Genomic DNA, 19761 nt, shown 5'->3' with positions numbered 1-19761 from the left:
CCTTGTCCTTCTCAAACAGTTCCATCAACTAGGGATCAAACATTCAGTCATATGAGCCTTTGGAAGGAAGGAGCCACCACAACCAACTTTTAAAAATTTACTGTCTTGGGACTGCTCTTCCAAAGGTTCTGAGTTCAATTCCCAGCAACCACATGGTGGCTCACAACCATCTGAAATGAGTTCTGGTTGCCCTCTTCTGGCCTGCAGACATACATACAGATAGACTATTGTATACATAATAAATAAATAAATAAATAAATAAATATTTAAAAACATTTACTGTCTTGAATTAGGCATGGTGGTGTACACTTGGGAGATGGAGATGTTTATAGATAGCCTGGGCTATACAGAGAGCCCCAGTGCTTACTGGGTGTGTTGGTGCACATCTTTACTCCCAGCTCTTGGGAGGAAGAGGCAGATGGATTTCTGTGAGTTCGAGGCCAGCCTAATCTACAAAGGGAGTTTCAAGACTGCCAGGGCAATACAGAGAAACCCTGTCTTGAAAACAAACAAACAAAAACCAAAAACAAATGAGCGGGACTTGGGCACACCTTTAATTCCAGCACTTGCGAGTTCAAGGGCAGCCTGCTCTACAGAGTAAGTTCCGGGATAGCCAGAGATGTGTAGTTTGACCTTGTCTTGAGAGAGAGAGAGAGAGAGAGAGAGAGAGAGGGGGGGGGGGGGGGGGGGGGGGGGAGGAGAGAAGGAAGAAAGGAAAAAAAAGGTGGGTAAAAAGTAGAAACTTTTGTATGTTTTTAAATGACTGAAAGTACAAAAAATAATAGGTATCAAAGTTTTTTTCCAGGAGTGGTAGTGCAAGTCTTTGCTTTAATCTCAATACTCTGGAGGCAGAAGCAGTCAAGTCTCTATGAGTTTCATAGAGCTTGGTTTACATCGCGAGTTCCAGATACCCTGTCTCAACATAAGCAAAACATTTTATCAGCAGGCCAGTGGGATTAAGATGAAGCTCAGCTGGTAGAGTGGTTCCTGGTTTCAGTTCCCAGTACCACATAAAACCCCAGGCACAGCCTTAGGGTGCATGCCTGTAATCCCAGGATCTGTGAGGTAGAGGCAGGAGGATCGTAAGTTTAAAGTCATCTTTATCTACATAGTAAGTTTAAAGCTAGCCTGGAATACAATGAGACCTGTCTCAAAAAGTAAAATAAGGGCCTACAGAAATGATTCAGTGATTAAGAACATTTGTTGCTCTTGTAGAGGATCTGGGTTTGGTTCCTAGTACCCACATCGCGGCTCACAACTATCTCTACCTCCAGTTCTTGGAGATCAGACACCCTCTTCTGACTTCTGTGGGCACCAGCCATACCTGTGGTGCACATCTATACATGGAAGCAAAACCTTCATATACATAAATAGATTTAAAATAAAATGAATTTTACCAGGTGCATGGCTGTAATTCCAGCCTTTGGAAAACTGAAGCATGGGAACCTCAAATCCAAGACCAGTTTGAGTAACATATTGAAACCTTGTGTCAAAAACAAAACAAAACAAAAAACCCACAAAAGTTAACTTGAGTTTTTTGGGTAGAGCCATTAGCCACACTTTGCCTCTAGTGTCTTAGTGAGTCAATTAAAGAGACAAGTAAAATACACAGAGATTTATTCAATATGACCAAGTTGGAAAGAAGAATATGAAGAAGTCCACTGCCCTGTCTGTCTTGGGGTACTGACCTGTACTTTAGGTTTAAGTAGAGGACAAGAATGCATGATTACGCAATCCTGATTAAGATGCCGTCTTGAGCCCAGCACTGTCGGAAATCCCGCAAATTGCTAATCTTCTTTCGCTGGCATCCCTGAGGGACCAATCTGGAAAATGATAACTTCTGCTCCAGGGCTGTCCCACCCTCCTGGAGAATGACCTTCCTCTGGGTGCTTGTGTGCCGCGTGCTGGGGTCTGCCCTGGGAAGTTCTGCTGTTTGGGGAATCCAGGGTTTCTCAGGAGGCCCATTGGGAGGGAAGGATGCCTTCCTCTAGGGCACTGAGCAAGCTGGGAGGGGTGAGTTCCTAGAAAAGGGTCATTTGGGGGTGGGGAGAACTCTCTAAGGAGAAGAGCACCCTAGGCGGCCTGCAGGGGGAGAAGGAATGTGACTCCGGCTGAGTTGCCATTGACTGGGAGTGGCTGCCAGGGACCCACACTGGGGAAAGAGACAATACTTGAAGGGCGTAGGTTTTGATAAGGGGTTCGACCAGGAAACGTCAGCAAAGGGTGTGGAGATGGAGATACGGGATCAGATTTGCTGTGGGCTTGAGGAAAGGAGAAGTCTGAGGAGCCAGGAGACCAGCTAGTCCAACTGGGCGGTCCTGAGCCTGAGGCCTCAGGGACAAGAGAAGGGAGTACAGCCTTGGAAGATGATTTCCTTGGCCTGCCTGCCTTTCTTCTTTCCCTCCTTCCTTCCTTTTATATTTATTTATTCATTTCATCTGTGAAGGTTAGCAGTCGTCTGTCGCAGCATGCGTGTGGAATTAGAGGATGCCTCCTGGAAGGAAGTTTTCTCCTTCCTTCATGCGTGTCCTGAGGGGCAGACTCAAGTTGCCAGGCTTGGTGGCCAGACCTTTACCTGTTGAACCAGCCTAACTGCCCCCCCCCTTTTTTCTTCCATTCTTTTTGGAGAAAGGGTTTCCAGCTCAGGCTGGTCTTGAACTCCTTACCTATTTAAGGGTGACATTGAACTTCTTTTAATATAATTTATTTTTAGTTTATATACATTGGTGTTTTGCCTGCAAATATGTCTGTATGTGGGAATCAGAGTCCCTGGAACAGGATTACAGACAGCTGTGAGCTGTCATGTGGGTGCTGGGAATTGAAGCTGGGAGAGCAGTCAGTGCTAAGCCATTTCTCCAGCTCTGGCATTGAACTTGTGAGCTTCCTCCTCTATCTCCTGAGTATAGCACATGTTATTTTTGCAGAATCATCTGAGCTTTGCCCAACCCAACTTTTATTTATTTATTTACTTATATTTTACTTTTCTGAGACAGGATCTCACTATATAACTCTGGCTGGCCTGGAACTTGTTGCTTGCTATGTAGACCACGATGGTCTGGAACTCACAATGATCTATCTCTCTGCCTTTCTTTCCCAAGTACATTCTGTTTTCTTTCTTTCTTTCTTTCTTTCTTTTTTGAAATTTTTACAAGATTTATTTATTTATTATGTATACACTATTCTGCCTGCATGTATGCCTGATCTCATTATAGATGGTTGTGAGCCACCATGTGGTTGCTGGGAATCAAACTCAGGACCTCTGGAAGAGCAGTCAATGCTCTTAACCACTGAGGCATCTCTCCAGCCCTTCTTTTCTTTTAAAAGAATTTATGTGTCTCAAGTATTTTGCCTGTATTTGTGTCCATGCACTACATCATGCCTGGTGCCTGCTGGAGTTGGAAGAGTGTCAGGTTCCCTGGAACTGGAAAAACAGATGGTTGTGAGCTGTCAAGTAGGTACTAGGAATTGAACCTGGGTCCTCTGGAAGAGCAGTCAGTGCTCTTAACTTCAGAGCCATGGCTCAGCACCCCATTCTGCTGCTCTGGTTATCTGAGTTTCTTCAAATCATGGGAGTTCATTAATCTTTACATATATGATTTGCTCGCTATCTCATGTGAAATGGCTTAAAAAATAAATCTGGGATTGAATTTAGAGCCTGGTAAATGTGCAACCTTCTGACAGTTGGGACACTAAGATGTTCTTTACAAAGTTCACAATAGAAACTGCAGGGTCTCCAGGCGGTGGTGGTGCAGGCCTCTAATCCCACTCTCGGGAGGCAAAGGCAGGCAGATCTCTGTGAGTTCGAGGCCAGCCTGGTCAACAGAGTGAGTTCCAGGACAGCCAGAGCTACACAGAGAAATCTTGCCTTGAAAAACAAACAAATCATAATGTTTTAAGTGTGTGGTTTTGCAGGGCTTCATGCATAGTTGTCTGGGCTGAATGTGACTGTGTGGGGTAGTGAGCGCTGGGCCAAAACTGGCTGAGCTCCCTCCCCAGCCCTGCTGTCACTTTTTATTTTAAAACACCAGAGTTTTGTTAAATTGCCTTGGCTGGCCTTTTCCAGCTTCAGTCTTCTGAGAAGCTGAAATTACAAAAGCTTCTCATACTAGGCATGGACCTGACTGGCATATTTTTTTCTTTTTGCCCTTAAAGATTTATTTTATTGGGGATGGAGAGATGGTTCAGCAGTTAAGAGTACTTACTGCCTTTGCTGAGCACCCAGGCTAGGCTCCCCGAACACATATGGCTGCTCATAACCTTATCTGTAACTCTAGCTCCAGGGGATCCGTTGCCCTCTTCTGATCTCTGTTTTCACCAAGCTTACATGTGGTGCATGTATGTACATGCAGGCAAAACACTCATACACATAAAATAAAAATAAATTCTAAGATTAGATTTACTATTATTGTTATTCAAAAGTTTCTGCACCCCAATAAGTCTCTCCACCGGCGCAATAATCCGAATCAGACCAAATCAAACCGAATTAGAAAAGGCTCAAGTTTAATGGATACAACACTCCCCGGTGGCTTTCCAGCACCCCAGAGAGGAAAGGAAGACCGGAAAACCACGTGTTTGTTCTCTGGGAGGCAATTTAAATACCCTGTGAGAATAGTCTTTTTTTTTTTAATATTTATTTATTTATTATGTATACAATATTCTATCTGCATGTATGTCTGCAGGCCAGAAGAGGGCACCAGACCTCATTATAGATGGTTGTGAGCCACCATGTGGTTGCTGGGAATTGAACTCAGGACCTTTGGAAGAGCAGGCAATGCTCTTAACCACTGAGCCATCTCTCCAGCCCCTGTGAGAATAGTCTTAAGCACCTCTGGGGAGGAGTCATCATTTGGGAGGCTTTCTCATGGGTGGGGTCTGGACCAAGGCAACTGGGGGTGGTGGTGCTTGGGGTGAAGCCTCCACTCAAACAGTTATTATTTTATCTATGTATTTATTTATTTTGAGTCAGGGTTTTTCTGCGTAGCCCTGACTGTTCTGGAACTTGCTTTGTAGATAAGGCTGGCCTCAAACTCAGAGATCCACCTGCCTCTGCCTCTCAAGTGCTGGGATTTAAAAGTGTGTGCACCACTCCCAGCCACATTTTATTATTTTAAATTATGTGTTTATATGTTTGCGTGTGTGTGCATACGCATGTTAGTACAGGTGTCCACAAAGGCTGGGAGAGGGTGTCAGATTCTTTGGAATTGGAGTTGCAGGCAGTTGTGAGCCAACCAACATGGGTGCTGGGAATCAAACTTGGATCCTCTGTAAGAGTGATTCATGTTCTCAACTGCTGGGCCATCTCTTCAGTACTTGACTGGCATATTTCAATGAGATAGTTCATTGAAATGAAGTTTATAGTTTTTAAAGCAAAGATTGGGGTGTAGCTGAGAGGTAGAACACGAAAACTCAGCATGCCCAAGACACTTTCCATCCCAATACAACAGCCAAAGCAACAACAGTAAAAACCACCTCTGTGTAGCAGTTGGTGCATGCTTTAATCCCAGCACTCGGGAGGCAGAGGCAAGGGGATCTCTGTGAGTTCGAGGCCAGCCTGGTCTACAAAGGGAGTTCCAGGAGAGCCAATACTACACAGAGAAACTCTTCTTCCAAAAAAAAAGCAAACAAACAAACAACAATAACAAACTCATCTTCTCTTGACACTTCCCTTTCAGCCTTATTTCTCCATGGCTGGGTACGTGGCTCAGCAGCAGAGCACACACTCACAGGTTCTGTCCTCAGGACACCCTTTCCCCAGTTGTCGCTTTAATTTATCCCATTTCCTCTTGTGCCCCATCTAGTCAAACATTTGCTCTCTCCAGTCAGCGGAAAGGGCTTTTTGTCGTATTCTCCAGGGGGCCTTCATTTGTTGAATTCAGCAGGCAATCTGCGGTCCTGGTCTTACTTCATCCAGCAGCCACCATCAGAAACAGCTGACCACTTCCTGCCAGAGACATCTGCTCAGCCTTGCTCCCACGGCGCCATTCTCAAGACTGTATTCATTTCCCCAATTGCTCTGAAAAGAATAAGGATTGGCTTTTAGAGAGGATGTACTAGAGAGAGCCCTTTGGCTTCTCCAGGGTGGGAATCAGGCTTAGGGGAGAAGACAGCTGGGTGCTCCTTTGGGGCAGCATGACCAGCAACAGCCTAAGAGCAGGAGAAATGTTTGTGTAGTGAATGAGGACCAAACGTGTAAACATGATCCTGAAGGCAGGGGGCCGTAAGGTCTCTGTGGAGCCATCACCCTTCTTCCTGCTTTCTTGGGAAAGATAGACAAAGTTAGTTTTGGGAGTGATGATGGTTCGTCCTTAGGCCTTTCCTCTTCTGAGATCGAGGTCTTTTCCTCTAGACCCAGGCAGACCACGAGAGGGCGCTCGTTTCCCTCTGGCGAATATTCTTTTGAACTGAAAAGAGCTGTAGTCTTGGCTGAAAGCTAAATGCATGGATGGGAAAATAAATGCACACTGATTCCTGGGATCTGAGTTCATGTCCCACTTCAGGGAGGGACATGCTCAGGGCTGGGAGCCCCCAGCTATATTGGTTTTTTTTTTGGGGGGGGGGTGGTTTGGTTTGGTTTGATTTGGTTTTTCAAGACAGGGTTTCTCTGTGTATGTAGTCTTCCTTGGCTATCCTGGAACTAGCTCTGTAGACCAGGCTGGTCTCATAACTCACAGAGACCTGCCTGCTCTCTCTCCCAAGTACTGGGATTTAAGGTCGGCCATCACTGCCCGGCTGCAGCTATGTTATTAATTTCTTCTGGCCATTTATCTTATGAGGCAGCATCTTGACCACTGCTGGTCTCAGTTTTGTCATAATCCACCCATTCACGGTGCTAACAAGAGAGGACAGCCATGTAGTATGCGTCCTTCTCAGAAGTCTGCACTTGCCTAGTGTGTGTGAGGCTCCGAGTTCAGTTCCTAGTCATGAAAAAAGCAGTCTAAATTCGGTATATTCACTTGCTGACCCTCCGTGTCTCCCACCTGACTCATGCTAACCTAAGTATGGTGTTTGTAACACTATACTCATATATCCTACAGCAAAGTGAATGTCCAGCAGTGGACTTTCTGAGAGACGTGATTCTCTGAAACAGGATCTTGCTATATAGGCTCCCAACTCATGGCAATCACAACTCTGGCTTCTGAGTGCTGAGATTACAGATGTGAGTAACTACACCACCCACCAAGGACTGGGATTCTCCTGAAAGTTGGAAGTCCTGAGAAGCAGCGAAGCACTCCTTATAACTTCCTCTATTGAGTGCTGTTTCTCTGCCCCACTTAGAAGAGGGGAAATATGTGCTGGGAGCAAGGAGGAGCTGGAGACCGGGAAACTGGGCTCTGCGATGTCTTCACCATGCCCTTGCCTTTCTCAAGCCTTGGGCCTTGGTGTGCGGCATGGTTTCCTGGGGCTCCCTCCTGTCTCCGGTCCCTCCTCTCTTTCTTCATCTGCCCGTAGCTGGTTGACAAATGTTCACATTAGGTGAGGTGCTTCGTGGGGGGAATGGGAATGGCAAGGTGAGGGTGGAAGTCAGTGCCCGTGATCTGCCCCTTTGTATTCTTGAGCCATTCCTTCCTCAGTGGGAATGGAGGCTGGACCCATTGCCGTCTGTTAGGTGTGTTCTGTGGAAAGGGGCAGAGTTGAGAGAACCAGGGGCTAATCAAGGAAAACGGTTTCGCTTTTTGTAGCGTTCCTCTGGCTCTTTAATGAACTGTGTGTTGAGAGGCTAAGAAACAGCAAGGGAGGCTCTCAGACTTCCTTGAGTGATGGGCTCTTTACACAGAGAACCGTGCTGCAGGGAGCGCTGTCTGAGAAGTTCCTGCTTCATCTTATATAAGCCCCTGCTGATTCCGTGGAGCTGTGAAGCAGAATGGACTTGTGCCTGGCCTCGACTCTGTGTGTGTGTGTGTGTGTGTGTGTGTAGTCAGAAACTTAAAAACTGGATTAGGCCTGTACTGAAGGGGTGTTGGCTAGCACAAGGATTTTCTTATCTTCAGGCTCCTCAAGTGACAATTATGGCCTCTTGGAGCCTTGTGTCTATCTGCCTCCAGGAAAAGCGTCCTCTCTCTAGGTGGTCTCAACAGTCACTCTGAGGGCCAGTCTGGGAAAGGCTCCAGCCATCTCAGCCCTGTTACTCTCCTGTGAGCTTACCTGACTGGTGCCCTCTTGGCCATTCTAGTGAACGGATTGCCTTGTAATTCTTCTGATTACTCTTTGTTCATTGGCCTCAAACTCACACAGATCCCCTACCTCTGTCTCTGGAGTGCTGGGATTAAAGGTGTTCGCCACCATGCCTTGCCTAAAATTGTTTTTAAGTTCAGTTTATTTGTGTGTGTGTGTGTGTGTGTGTGTGCGCAAAGGGTACATGTGGAAGGTAGTGAACTGCCTTCTGGAGTTGGTCCTCTCCTTTCACAAAGGTTGTCGAGATTGGTGGCAAGCGCCATGTCACCAGCTCTCTGACTCCTTGTGAGTCTCTTTTTGGCCAGGTTATGTGATCTGGGGACAGATGTGTGCATCTGGATTACGACTGAGTGGCTATTCTGAGCATAGATACTTGACTAGGTTCTGTCAGCGTTGGCACTGACCTGAGGGAGCACACAGGCTTTCTTGTCCCCGGAGAGAAGTTAACCATTCTGGAGCCTTACTCTTCTGGGCAGTTCTGTAGCTGGTGCCCAAGACTTCCCAAGTCTCATCCTTTTCCTACCCCTCACCCTCACCCTAAGCAGCTTTTCCTCTTCCCTTTCCAGAGGGCAACGGGCGTTTCCTATTGGTGAGTGAAGGAAGGTCCAGGACTGGGGGTTTTACACTTAGTTTGGTTAAGACCCGGCCTCAGGCATCTCTCAGGGCGCATGTCCCTGGAAACCAGTGGCTATTGGGCTTCTGAGGCTGCGATTGTGTGGGCCGGGTTCATGAGTCAGGACTGGGGAGCGGGAGACCAAATGTTGTTCTGTTCCTTTCCACTAATGGTTCCTAGTAGGGTGGAGAGAGGGCTTAGCAGGTGGGTAGGTTGGGACCAAAATTGTCCCCAGTTCCCAGCAGGACTTCCGAAGGATGTTGAAAAGATTGCCCTCATGTGATTTGGACAGACTCCCATTGCTGGAGTGCAGGGTTGGTGCTGGTTAGCCCAGTGCACCCTGTGGCATTCAAGCAGATGTTTTAAGAGCTGAGATTGAACAGAGGGCTCTGTGCATGATAGGAAATTCTCTACCTCTGACAGTGGTGCCAGATGTAAACCTTGGTTATCTTGATATGCTCACTCATTTAAGGAATCCTTTCTTGATTTTATTGTGGGGTAGGGCAAGGTGGAGGGTGTTTTCCAAGTAGCTCAGGCTGGCCTTAAAACCCCTGACCTTCCCGCTTCTGCCTCCCGAGAGAGTGCTGAGATTACAGGTTTGTGTGGCCACGCTCAGCATGTACGTTCTTGGCTTACCTGTGCTGAGTTAGCACTCTGCTAACTGAGCCCCCAACCCCACTGAAAAATAGTTTTATGGTTTGTTTTGTTTTTGAGACAGTGAGTCTTAACTGTGTAGCTCTGGAGTCTTGGAACCCACTATGTAGACCAGCTTGGCTTTGAACATACAGAGATCTGCCTGCCTCTGCCTCCCAAATGCTGGGATTAAAGATGTGGGCTACTACACTTGCCTTGAAAAATATGTCTTTATTGCTTCTTTTTTTATTTTTTACAATGTAATAGTCTTAAACTTTTTCATAACAATATTTTTGTTGTTGGTTTTTCGAGACAAGGTTTCTCTGTAGCTTTCAAGCCTGTCATGGAACTAGCTCTTGTAGATCAAGCTGGCCTCGAACTCCAGAGATCCTCCTGCCTCTGCCTCCTGAGTGCTGAGATTTAAAGCGTGCGCCACCACCACCACCAGGCCACATTAAATTTTGATCACGTTTTTCTCCTTCATTTCCTCCCAGATCCTCTCCACCTCCCTAACCATCCAACTCTATGTTCTCTCTTTTTCAAGAAACAAAAACAAAAAGCCACACAAAAATACAAAAAAGAAAACCAAACAAGGAAAACACCAATAAGACAAAAAACAAAAACAAAAAGTCAAACAAGGCAAAATGAAACCAAAAAGTTCACAAAAAATACCACTGAGTTCCGTTTTGTATTTGCTAACTACTTCTGGGCATGGGACCTGCCCTGGAGAGAGGTGGACGTACCCAGAGACACTTGACCACAGAAACCCATTTTCCCTTTGCAGTGGGTAGCAGTTGGGTAGGAGTGGGACACCCACCTTTTTTTTTTTTTTTTTTTAATTCAGGCTCTCACTGTATTTGTGGTTGACGTGGAGCTCACTATGTAGACTAGCCTGGGCTCGAACTCACAGAGAACAGAGGATGTTTCTGGTGATGTTTCAGAAACCTCACTAGGGGTGTGCAGTACACAGCTCTTTTCATTCAGCCAGGGAGGGACTTCCCACTTCACTGGGTGTGCTCCACGAAGTCTCTCACCAACATTCTCAGAGGCCTTTCTCAAGGATGATTTTGGTTATTTTTTTAATTTTTTGGTTTTTTTCAAGACAGGATTTCTCTGTATAATCGTGCCCATCCTGAAATTCACTCTGTAGACCAGGTTGGCCTCAAATTCAAGAGAGTCACCTGTCTTTGCTTCCCAAATACTGGGATTAAAGGTGTGCTCCATCATGTCCCGCTTCCAGTGAAGGAACCAGTGGAACAACAGAGGCTTGATGTCCTTGGATTGTCCCTTTCTCCGCTGCTATGAGGGCCTGATGTGCAAGGCCTGCTTGACCAAGAAGCGACTGGAGTAACACCCGCACTGTGAAACGAGGTTGCGCAGAAGTCCACTTCTCCTTCCGGGCCCGGGGCTGAGTGTGTAATCAGCAGCATTCACCCAGGCTGCTGCCCTGTCCTGGCGAAGCCACTGAGGTCTCACAACACCTGAAGCCAAGAGTTAGCTCAGGCCTTGAAGGCACACAGTTCACAGAGGAGCGGGGACCAGAATCTGCCCCAGGGACTCTAGACCCCTCCACTGCCGTGGCCCATCCTCTCTCCTAGCTTTGTGCTTTACTTTAACACACCTAAAAACTTTATCAAAAATCCAGAGAACCCCAGTCCTGATGTTCTAGGTAACTGCTTCTCTGATACTTGTAGTTTATTGTAATTTAAAAACCACTTTAGCCGGGTAGTGGTGGTGCCTAGCAGATCACAATTGTCTGTACCCTAATTCCAGGGGGCTTGATTCCTTCTTCTGCATCGGGTATGCATGTGCAAATATGTGTGCCTGTGTGTGTGCGTGCACACATGTATGGACAGTCACACTCATACTATAAAACAAATATCTTTTAAAAATAATTTTATTCTATTTATTTATTTTGTGTGTGTGTGTACCCATACATGCATGCCATAGTATGTGTGGAAGTAAGAAGACAAATTGCTTGCAGGAGTTAGTGCTTTTCTTCCGCCATGTGGGTTCCGGGGACTGAACTCAGATAATCAGGCTTAAAAGCAAGTACCTTTACCTGCTGAGTTATCCTGCCAGACTATAATATTTTTTAAATTTATACTCAGTATAATTTAAGGTGCAAAATATGTTTTGATTAGCATATCTATCAATCATCTATCTATGTATCTATTTATTTATTATTTAACTTTTTATTTACTTTATTTTTATTTATTTATTTATTTTGGCTTTTCAAGACAGGGTTTCTCTGTGTAACAGTCCTGACTGTCCTGGAAATCACTCTGTAGACCAGCCTGGCCTCAAACTCATGAGATCTGCCTGCCTCTGCCTCTTGACTGCTGGGATTAAAGGTGTGTACCACCATCACCTGGCTAACTTTTTTTTAGAGTAAAGAAGTATGTTTATTATTATTATTACATCTTTTTTTACTTACAAGCTTCATTATAAGAAACATTTAAAAAATCAGTTTTTTTAAACTTTTCAAAAAAAAAAAAACTGGGGCTGGAGAGATGGCTCAGTGGTTAAGAGCACCGCCTACTCTTCCAAAGGTTATGAGTTCAATTCCCGGTAACCACATGGTGGCTCACAACCATCTGTAATGAGATCTGGTGCTCTCTTCTGGCCTGCAGGCAGAGTACTGAGACTACCGTATACATAATAAATAAATAAATCTTAAAAAAATAATAAAAATAAACCCTGCCAAATGAATGATGTTCTAGTCTGCTTTTCTGTTGCTGTGATGAACGCCATGACCAAGAGCGACTGGGGAGGGAGGGTCAGTTGTCACCTTGCCTCTAATAACAGTTTGTCATGGGCAGAAGCCGGGCAGGAACTCAGGGCAGGACTGTAAGACTTTAAGACAATTCTGAAACCATTTCTGACAATTCTGAATCCTCTCAGCCTTCATGCCATAGTGCTTCCCCTCCTCCCCTGGGAACCAAGGACCTAACAGCTACACATGCACGTACTCAGTTCCTGAACAATTACCCATACACGTATGTTTTGATTTGGTCCCCTGGGAAATGGGGTCAAAATGACCTCTTACCTCATCTGATCTGCCAACAGCTCTCCAGCCAATTATTGGTAATAGCCTTTTTGGATAAGTCAATCAGAATAGTCAAAGAACAACCCCCTTGCTTCTGTGGCCTTCTCGTTTAAAAGTAGCCTGTGCCAGTTATTCGAGGTCTCTCGGCTTCCTGAATGCTGAGGGACCCTGTCGCGACAGAATTAATAAAAATCCTCATGCTTTTGCATCAGCTGTGGTGTGTGAGGTTCATGTTCATCCACTTTCCTTATATAGACCAGGCTCACCCGCCCAGAGACAGCACTGCCCTTGGTGGCCTGGCAATCAAGAAAGTGCCTCAGAGACAAGCCCACAGCTAATCATTCAGTTGAGGTTCCCAGTTTTCAGAGGTGTCAGGTTCATAACACGACTATCCAGGACAATTCATAATTCCTTAAAGATATGGCCTTTAGCCTGGGCACTGGTGGCACACACCATTAATCCCAGGACTTGGGAGGCAGAGGCAGGTGAATCTCTGTGAGTCCGAGGCCAGCCTGGTTTACAGAGCTAGTTCCAGGACAGGCACAGCAACACAGAAGAACTAGGTCTAGAAAAACCAAGAAAAAGAAGTGTCTTAGTCAGGTGTGGTGGCACACACCTTTCATCCCCGCATGCCTTAGACAGAGGCAGGCAGACCTCTGAGTCCTTTTTTTTTTCCAAGACAAGGTCTTTCTTTCTTTTTTTTTTAATTTTTTTATTCTTTTATTTATTTATTTATTATGTATACAATATTCTGTCTGTGTGTATGTTTGCAGGCCACAAGAGGGGACCAGACCTCATTACAGATAGATGGTTGTGAGCCACCATGTGGTTGCCAGGAATTGAACTCAGGACCTTTGGAAGAGCAGGCAATGCTCTTAACCACTGAGCCATTTCTCCAGCCCCAAGACAAGGTCTTTCTGTGTTTGAATTTGATTTGTAGACCACGCTGGCCTTGAACTCACAGATTCACCTACTTCTTCTTCCCTAGTTTTAGGATTAAAGATGTGTGCCACCGCGTCCTGCTAAATATTGGAATTTTTAAGACACATTTTTTTCATTGGGCACCCGCCTTTAATCCCAGTGCTCAGGAGACAGAGACTGGTGGATCTCCATGAGTTCAAGGCCAGCAGGTCTATAGAGTGAGGTTTTTTTTTTTTTTTTGACAGGGTTTTTCTATAGCTTTTGAGCCTGTCCTGAAACTAGCTCTTGTAGACCAGTTTGGCCCTGAACTCACAGAGATCTGCCTGCCTGTTCCTCCCGAGTGCTGGGATTGAAGGCGTGCACCACCACTGCCCAGCTACAGAGTGAGTTCTATGACAATCAGGGCTATACAGAGAAACCCTGTCTCAAACAACAACAACAAAAAACAACAAAAATTATTTTGTGCATGAATGTGCATGAATGTGTATGTGTGTGTGTATGTGTGTGTGTGTATGTGTGTGCAAATGCACTCAGGTGGGAGCGTTTGCTTGTATGCTCTGTGGACCCACTGAACCATTTCCCTGGCCCCTATTGCTCTTTTATTTCACAATGGCTTGTTGCTTTGTATGCATTTGACATTGGGGATTGTGTCTCTTTCCAACAGGAAGTGTAATCAACCAAGATAAACAGGATGTGGTTGTGCCTATCCGTAATCCCAGCACTTGGAAGGCGGACACATACGTGCATGTGCACACACACACACAGAGGCACACATGCATGCACACACTAATTTAAACAAGACAAACAAAAAGCTAGTATAATGGCAAATGCCTGTAACACCAGCCTTTTGGAGGTTGGAGGCAGAGGAGTTCAGGGTTATCTTTGGCTGCTACATAAAGAGTTTTAGTCCAACCTGTTTCAAAATTATAAAATAAAATGACCAACCTAATGTTACAACTTCAACTAAAGCCTTAATTGAAGTAGTGCATTCTTCACATAATTAAGCATCCGTAGTTCAGTCAGTTTGGGTCCTTCGCATACAAACAGAAACAGTCACAACAGAAACCCAAAGCACCGTGTAGGGACAGAAGCTCAGTGAGTCCGAGCATGGGTGTGGGTGGCGTTCTGACATACGGTGTGCAGGGGGCTAGGATGAGAGCTGTGGGGAAAAAGACGGGGATGGCTCTGCCGGGAGATGGCGCTGTGTGGGCTGCTGAAGACAGGGGTTGAGGGGGCCTCCCAGTGATTGCAGGGAGCGTGGAACCTAGGGGAGATGAAACCTAGAGATTTTGGTAACAACTTCTAGGAGGAAAAAGGAGTGGAAATCAGGGCGATGATGCAGAAGGGGTGAAGAGCACGTCCCAGGAGGGGGAAGGAATAATTAGGTTGTTCTTCCAACTTTGCCATCAGGATTAGAGCAACGGGTACTCAGCAGTCAGGTGAGAGGACCCATGAAAATATGGTGATGTGGGATTGGAGGGATGGCTCAGTGGTGAAGAGCAGGTGACGCTCTTCTCAACAGTATTCCCAGTAACAACGGAGGGGGACACACGGTCGCCCGAGCTCCAGGGGACCCATCGCCCTTGGCTTCTTCAGGCTCCCACACTGATGGGGCATATGTTCACACAGACACATACTTCTTTTATATGCTAATATTAATTTATTTGTTCATTTGTTTTTGAGGCAGGCCTTCATGCAGCCCAAGTTGACCTCAGACTTGTAGCTAAGGATGAACTTGAATTTTGACCCTCCAGCCTCCATTTCCTAAGTGCTGTGATGACCAGCCCGCACCAGTCTAAACAGGTTATGCGGGGCTGTGGTGCTGGGGCTTTTTTTTTTTTTTTTTTTTATTATGTATACAATATTCTGTTTGTGTGTATGCCTGCAGGCCAGAAGAGGGCACCAGACCCCTTTACAGATGGTTGTGAGCCACCATGTGGTTGCTGGGAATTGAACTCAGGACCTTTGGAAGAGCAGGCAATGCTCTTAACCTCTGAGCCATCTCTCCAGCCCCGGTGCTGGGGCTTGAACCTGGGGCTTTGTATGCTGTGAGCAAGACTATGACTACTCCCCAGTTAACATTTCTTCTGGGGAGTTTTGAGATAGGGTCTCACTTACTAACCCAGGTTGGCTTTGAGCTCATAGTAGTCTTCCTGCCTCAGCCTCCGAGGTGTTAACATAATAGGCATGAGCCACCATACCTGACATTTATAGAATCATGAACTCAGAGATACAGACCATGGGCCTGAATCCTGGGGCAGAATTGGCCCTAGATGCAACCCTCCAGCCCTCAATGTTAAGAAAACAGCCCTTTTGGCACACGCCTTTAATCCCAGCACTCGGGAGGCAGAGGCAGGTGGATCTCTGGGAGTTCGAGGCCAGCCTGGTCTACAAAGGGAGTTCCAGGAGACAGAGGGTAACCTAAGCCTTCATGCACTAAAACGCCAGCTCCAGGAAAGGCCAGCATGCAGGAGTGTCAGTGAAAGAGAAGGTAGAAATGCAGACTCAGTATAGACGGCCTTTCGGGGACTGGGCTAAAGGCCACATCTGCACGATAGAGACATTTTTATTTTTATTTATTTTTTATTTATTTATTTATTATATATACACTTTCCAGGATACAGTGCCAGACCTCATTACAGATGGTTGTGAGCCACCATGTGGTTGCTGGGAATTGAACTCACGACCTCTGGAAGAGCAGCCAGTGCTCTTAACCTCTGAGCCATCTCTCCAGCCCCCTAGAGACATTTTTATGAAATGCAGCTGAGAAGGGTTCAGGAGAGGGTATCACTGCTGCTGCTGGACTTAGTGATGTGTCTAGGAAGCCATGGCCCTTGTAATGTGTGGCTTCAACTAGCGGTGCTTGATCGCTGGTCTCCATCGCCTTTTGGCCCTGTGTTTCCAAACTATCAAAGAAGAGGGTGTTATGGTCTTGAATGGCAGGAGAAACTTCTTCCTTGGGAGGATGGGTTACTGGGTGGAGTGACCATTGTCACTTGTCATCAAAGGCCAAATGTCCACCGAGAGTCAGACAGTACCTAGAGCTGGAGATTTAGCAGTGGACACTAAGTCTAGACCATTCCCAAGGAGTAGACAGACTTAGGATAGTCACTGGCTTTTCCTTTCTCGGGATGTTTAACCCGTTGAGCTATACTGGGGCTGGGGAGAAGCCAAGGCCATCTCAGGAAGATGGGGAAATTATTTCTTCACCTGGTATGCCAGGCCTACCTCACTCACTGCCCAGAGTCTCATGAGGCAACAAAAGTCTGAAGCAAGCCCCAGCACACGCCCTGGCAGGCAGCCAGCAGCAGAAGGCTTCTGGTTGGGCTTTTGCATCAGGTTCAGGCTGAGCATAAAGGAGGCTGTCAGGCCTGGAGGAGGCAGTCTTGGGGACAATGCAAGCCCAGAGGGACAACCCTTCCCTGCGATGGTCACTATCGCTGCTGCTGCTGCTGGGCCTGGTGTTGCCCTTAATGTTCTCCCAGACCCTCAGCTACAGGGAGGCTGTGCTCCGTGCTGTGGATGACTTCAACCAGCAGTCCCTGGACACCAGTCTCTACCGCCTTCTGGACATGGACTCTCAGCCCTCAGGGGTGAGGCTGGGGAAGAGCAGGCTCTAATCCAAGGCACCCTCCCCTTTTAGTGTGGTCATTTCTTTTCCGAGGACACGCCCTAGATCTGTGTCGCCTTCCAGACTGACAGTTTTCAGCCCTGGAATACCTGCTGTGGCAGAAGTGCCCTCAAGCGCATTCTAGTGATTCCTGGGACCTCCATTCCAGGGACAGTGGAATCACTGGCCTCAGGAATTGGCTTCCTTTGCTCTAAGGTGTTTTGTTGTTTTTTTTTTCATACCCAATAAAGGGTTCTGCCTAGCCTCAAGGTCCCTAAGTATGTGCCAGATCCTCTAGGAAGGCCCTGGTTTCCTCTCTCTTCCCAGAAGGGGAGGAGGTGCTCTTCCTCACAGCTGGCTGAGGGCTGTGCCTACTCACTGGAGGTGTGGGAAGGAAGGGGGGGGGCTCATTTTCTCTTCCCCGCTGTACCCCAGCACTAGGCCTTGTTTCAGCACCTAGCATGCAATGCTGGAAGGCCACTCTGTTAGTGGTTGTCAGGGAGATTGATTCTTGAAGCTGAGAAGGGGCCCAAGACTAGTCTCCCTATTTTTCCCATGACCAGGATGAAGACCCAGATACCCCCAATTATGTGAGGTTCAGAGTGAAGGAGACAGTGTGTGACAAAGCAACGTATCAGATACCACCTGAGCAGTGCAACTTCAGGGAACACGGGGTAAGGCAGAGGGCCGGCGTGGTTGGTGGCGGCCGCCTGAGGGAATATTTCCATCCAGTGGGCTAGGGTTTAGGCGACAGGGCAAATGGGTTCTAGTTTGACCTTGCACTTTCTCTTCTCAGCTGGTGAAGCAGTGTGTGGCGACAGTCAACCAGGGCACAGATTCTTTTACAGACATCAGCTGTAAAGGGGTGAGTGGGATACAGGAGGTGATGTGGGGATGGGATGTGGACATGGATTAGCCTGTGGACCAGTTACTCCCTATTCCTACCCAGAACAGAGAGTTCTCCACCTCATCCCCTTGATCCTCCCTTGTGCCTGGATTTCAGCTCCAAGACTGTTCTGTCATCCCTTAGAGCAGTGGCGTGACTCCAGAGCTGGCTCGTACTTACCTGGGAGGCAGAGGCAGCTGTAGGTTCTAGGTCAGCCTTTTCCACAGAGAGTTCCAGGCCAGACATGGGTACATGTGAAGCCTGGTCCCAATAAATAAATAAATAAATAAGTAAATAAGTAAGTTTGTTTTTGTTAGCCAGAACTTGTTAGGGATGTGGATTCTCTGGTCTTGCTGAGTTTCAACAGGGCTCAGCTGAGGATCTCACCTGAGTTTTAGCATCGCCCGACTGGATATTCTGAGTCCTGCTAAAACTGACAGCATCCTCAGACCCCAGGGAGCCTCTTGCCATTCCCAGGCCCCAGTGTTCTCATCTTTTATTGGGGTGAAGGGTCCCAAAAGCTGCACTAGGGCCCAGAGGCTCTGGGAGTAGCCCTGAGTGTGGTCTAGTTGGGAGGACCTTGGGTGCCCTGGGACCAGCCTCACAAGGAACCCATCTCTTCGTGGTCCACAGCCTGGGACACAGCCCCAGCGGTTCAAGAATGTTGCCAGGATTGCTGGACTTCTCCGAAGAGGTGGGCTGAAGATTGGTGAAAAGATTCAGAAACTTGGCCAGAAAATCCGGGATTTTTTTCAGAAAATTACACCTGAGGTAGAGAAGTAGGCCTGTCTTGGCTTGTTTCTGGATTTCAAAAATAATAAATTTGGTGAAGGAAACTTCTCAATGGCTTTTGTCTTCTTTTAGTCTTTAACTCTGGAGGCTCTCTGAGCTCACATGTGTGAGCCATCATTTTGTTCTCTGTGTGTGTGGCAGGGGGAAGAGTAGTTTGAGAGAGAGGACAGTAGTTGTTCCATTAGAAGGTATATTTAAGGCAGCAGGGCAAGAGGTCCATTACAATATATATATATATTTATACATATATATTTTATTTTTATATATTATATATATCATATCTACGTAATAAAATCAGGGCAGTAGTGGCACATTTCTTTTCTTTTCTTTTTTTTTTTGGTTTTATTTTTCGAGATGGAGTTTCTCTGTGCAACAGTCCTAGCTGTTCCAGAACTTGCCCTGCCTCTGCCTCCCCAGTGCTGGGATTAAAGGTGCCACCATAACCAACTCAATCAATGTATTTTAAACTTTTTAAAATAAAATTTATGTATGTGGGTATTTTGCCCGCACTGCATGTGGGCCTGTGGTCAGAATAAGGGATCAGATCCCCTGGGACTGGAGTTACAGATGGCTGTAAGTCATGTGGGTGCTAGGATCAAATCCAGGCTCGCTAATAGAACAGCCAGTGCTCTAATAGCTCTGAGCCTCTCTTCAACCCCAACCCCTATTTTTTTTCTTTTTTAATTTTGTGTGTGCGTGCGTGCGTGTGTGTGTGCGTGCGCACACCTGCATACTACAGCTCATGTATGGAGGTCAGAGGACAACTTTGGGAGTCGGTTTTGTGGGACTGGGGTGGGGGTCAGACGACAGGAATACCAGGCTACTGACTCCTGCATAACCAGACAGCACCCTGCCATCAGGACTGCAGGGCAGTGGCCTCAGGGGTCAGTGCAGGGCCCAAGCTTCTGCACCAACCAGTATGCCAAGGGTTCTCCGAGGAACTGCGGCTTTGGCTCCAGCTCTCTAAGGGTACTAGGGGATGGAGTCACTGGAAGACCAGAGTGGTCTCAGGTTACTTCAAGTCTATGGCTCTAACCACAACCTTCAGAGAGTGGACTGATTTCCCTGGGTCTAAAGCTTGGTAA

At 46.7% G+C, this 19761-nt stretch overlaps 1 protein-coding gene across 1 annotated transcript; it reads left to right on the top strand.

The window, feature by feature from the left end:
- The first annotated feature begins 16758 nt into the window (after positions 1 to 16758).
- On the top strand, positions 16759 to 18715 carry Camp (cathelicidin antimicrobial peptide). Its single transcript, XM_057768718.1, has 4 exons — positions 16759 to 16981; positions 17562 to 17672; positions 17795 to 17863; positions 18518 to 18715. Exons 1-4 carry the CDS (start codon positions 16784 to 16786, stop codon positions 18665 to 18667), a joined length of 528 nt encoding a protein of 175 aa, XP_057624701.1. The 5' UTR covers positions 16759 to 16783; the 3' UTR covers positions 18668 to 18715.
- The last annotated feature ends 1046 nt before the right edge of the window (positions 18716 to 19761 follow it).

Source organism: Chionomys nivalis, chromosome 4 (assembly GCF_950005125.1).
Source record: "Chionomys nivalis chromosome 4, mChiNiv1.1, whole genome shotgun sequence".
Classification (NCBI taxonomy): Eukaryota; Metazoa; Chordata; class Mammalia; order Rodentia; family Cricetidae; genus Chionomys; species Chionomys nivalis.
Note: the sequence above shows the minus strand (reverse complement) of the source record. Positions and strands in the feature narration are given on the sequence as shown.

What these genes read in the sequence shown, in the direction of transcription:
- Camp (XM_057768718.1), top strand. Translation starts at nt 16,784, where the DNA reads ATGCAAGCCCAGAGGGACAACCCTTCCCTGCGATGGTCACTATCGCTG. An exon ending in TGGACTCTCAGCCCTCAGGG is followed by an intron (nt 16,982 to 17,561) that starts GTGAGGCTGGGG and finishes TCCCATGACCAG; the next exon opens with GATGAAGACCCAGATACCCC. An exon ending in GCAACTTCAGGGAACACGGG is followed by an intron (nt 17,673 to 17,794) that starts GTAAGGCAGAGG and finishes TTCTCTTCTCAG; the next exon opens with CTGGTGAAGCAGTGTGTGGC.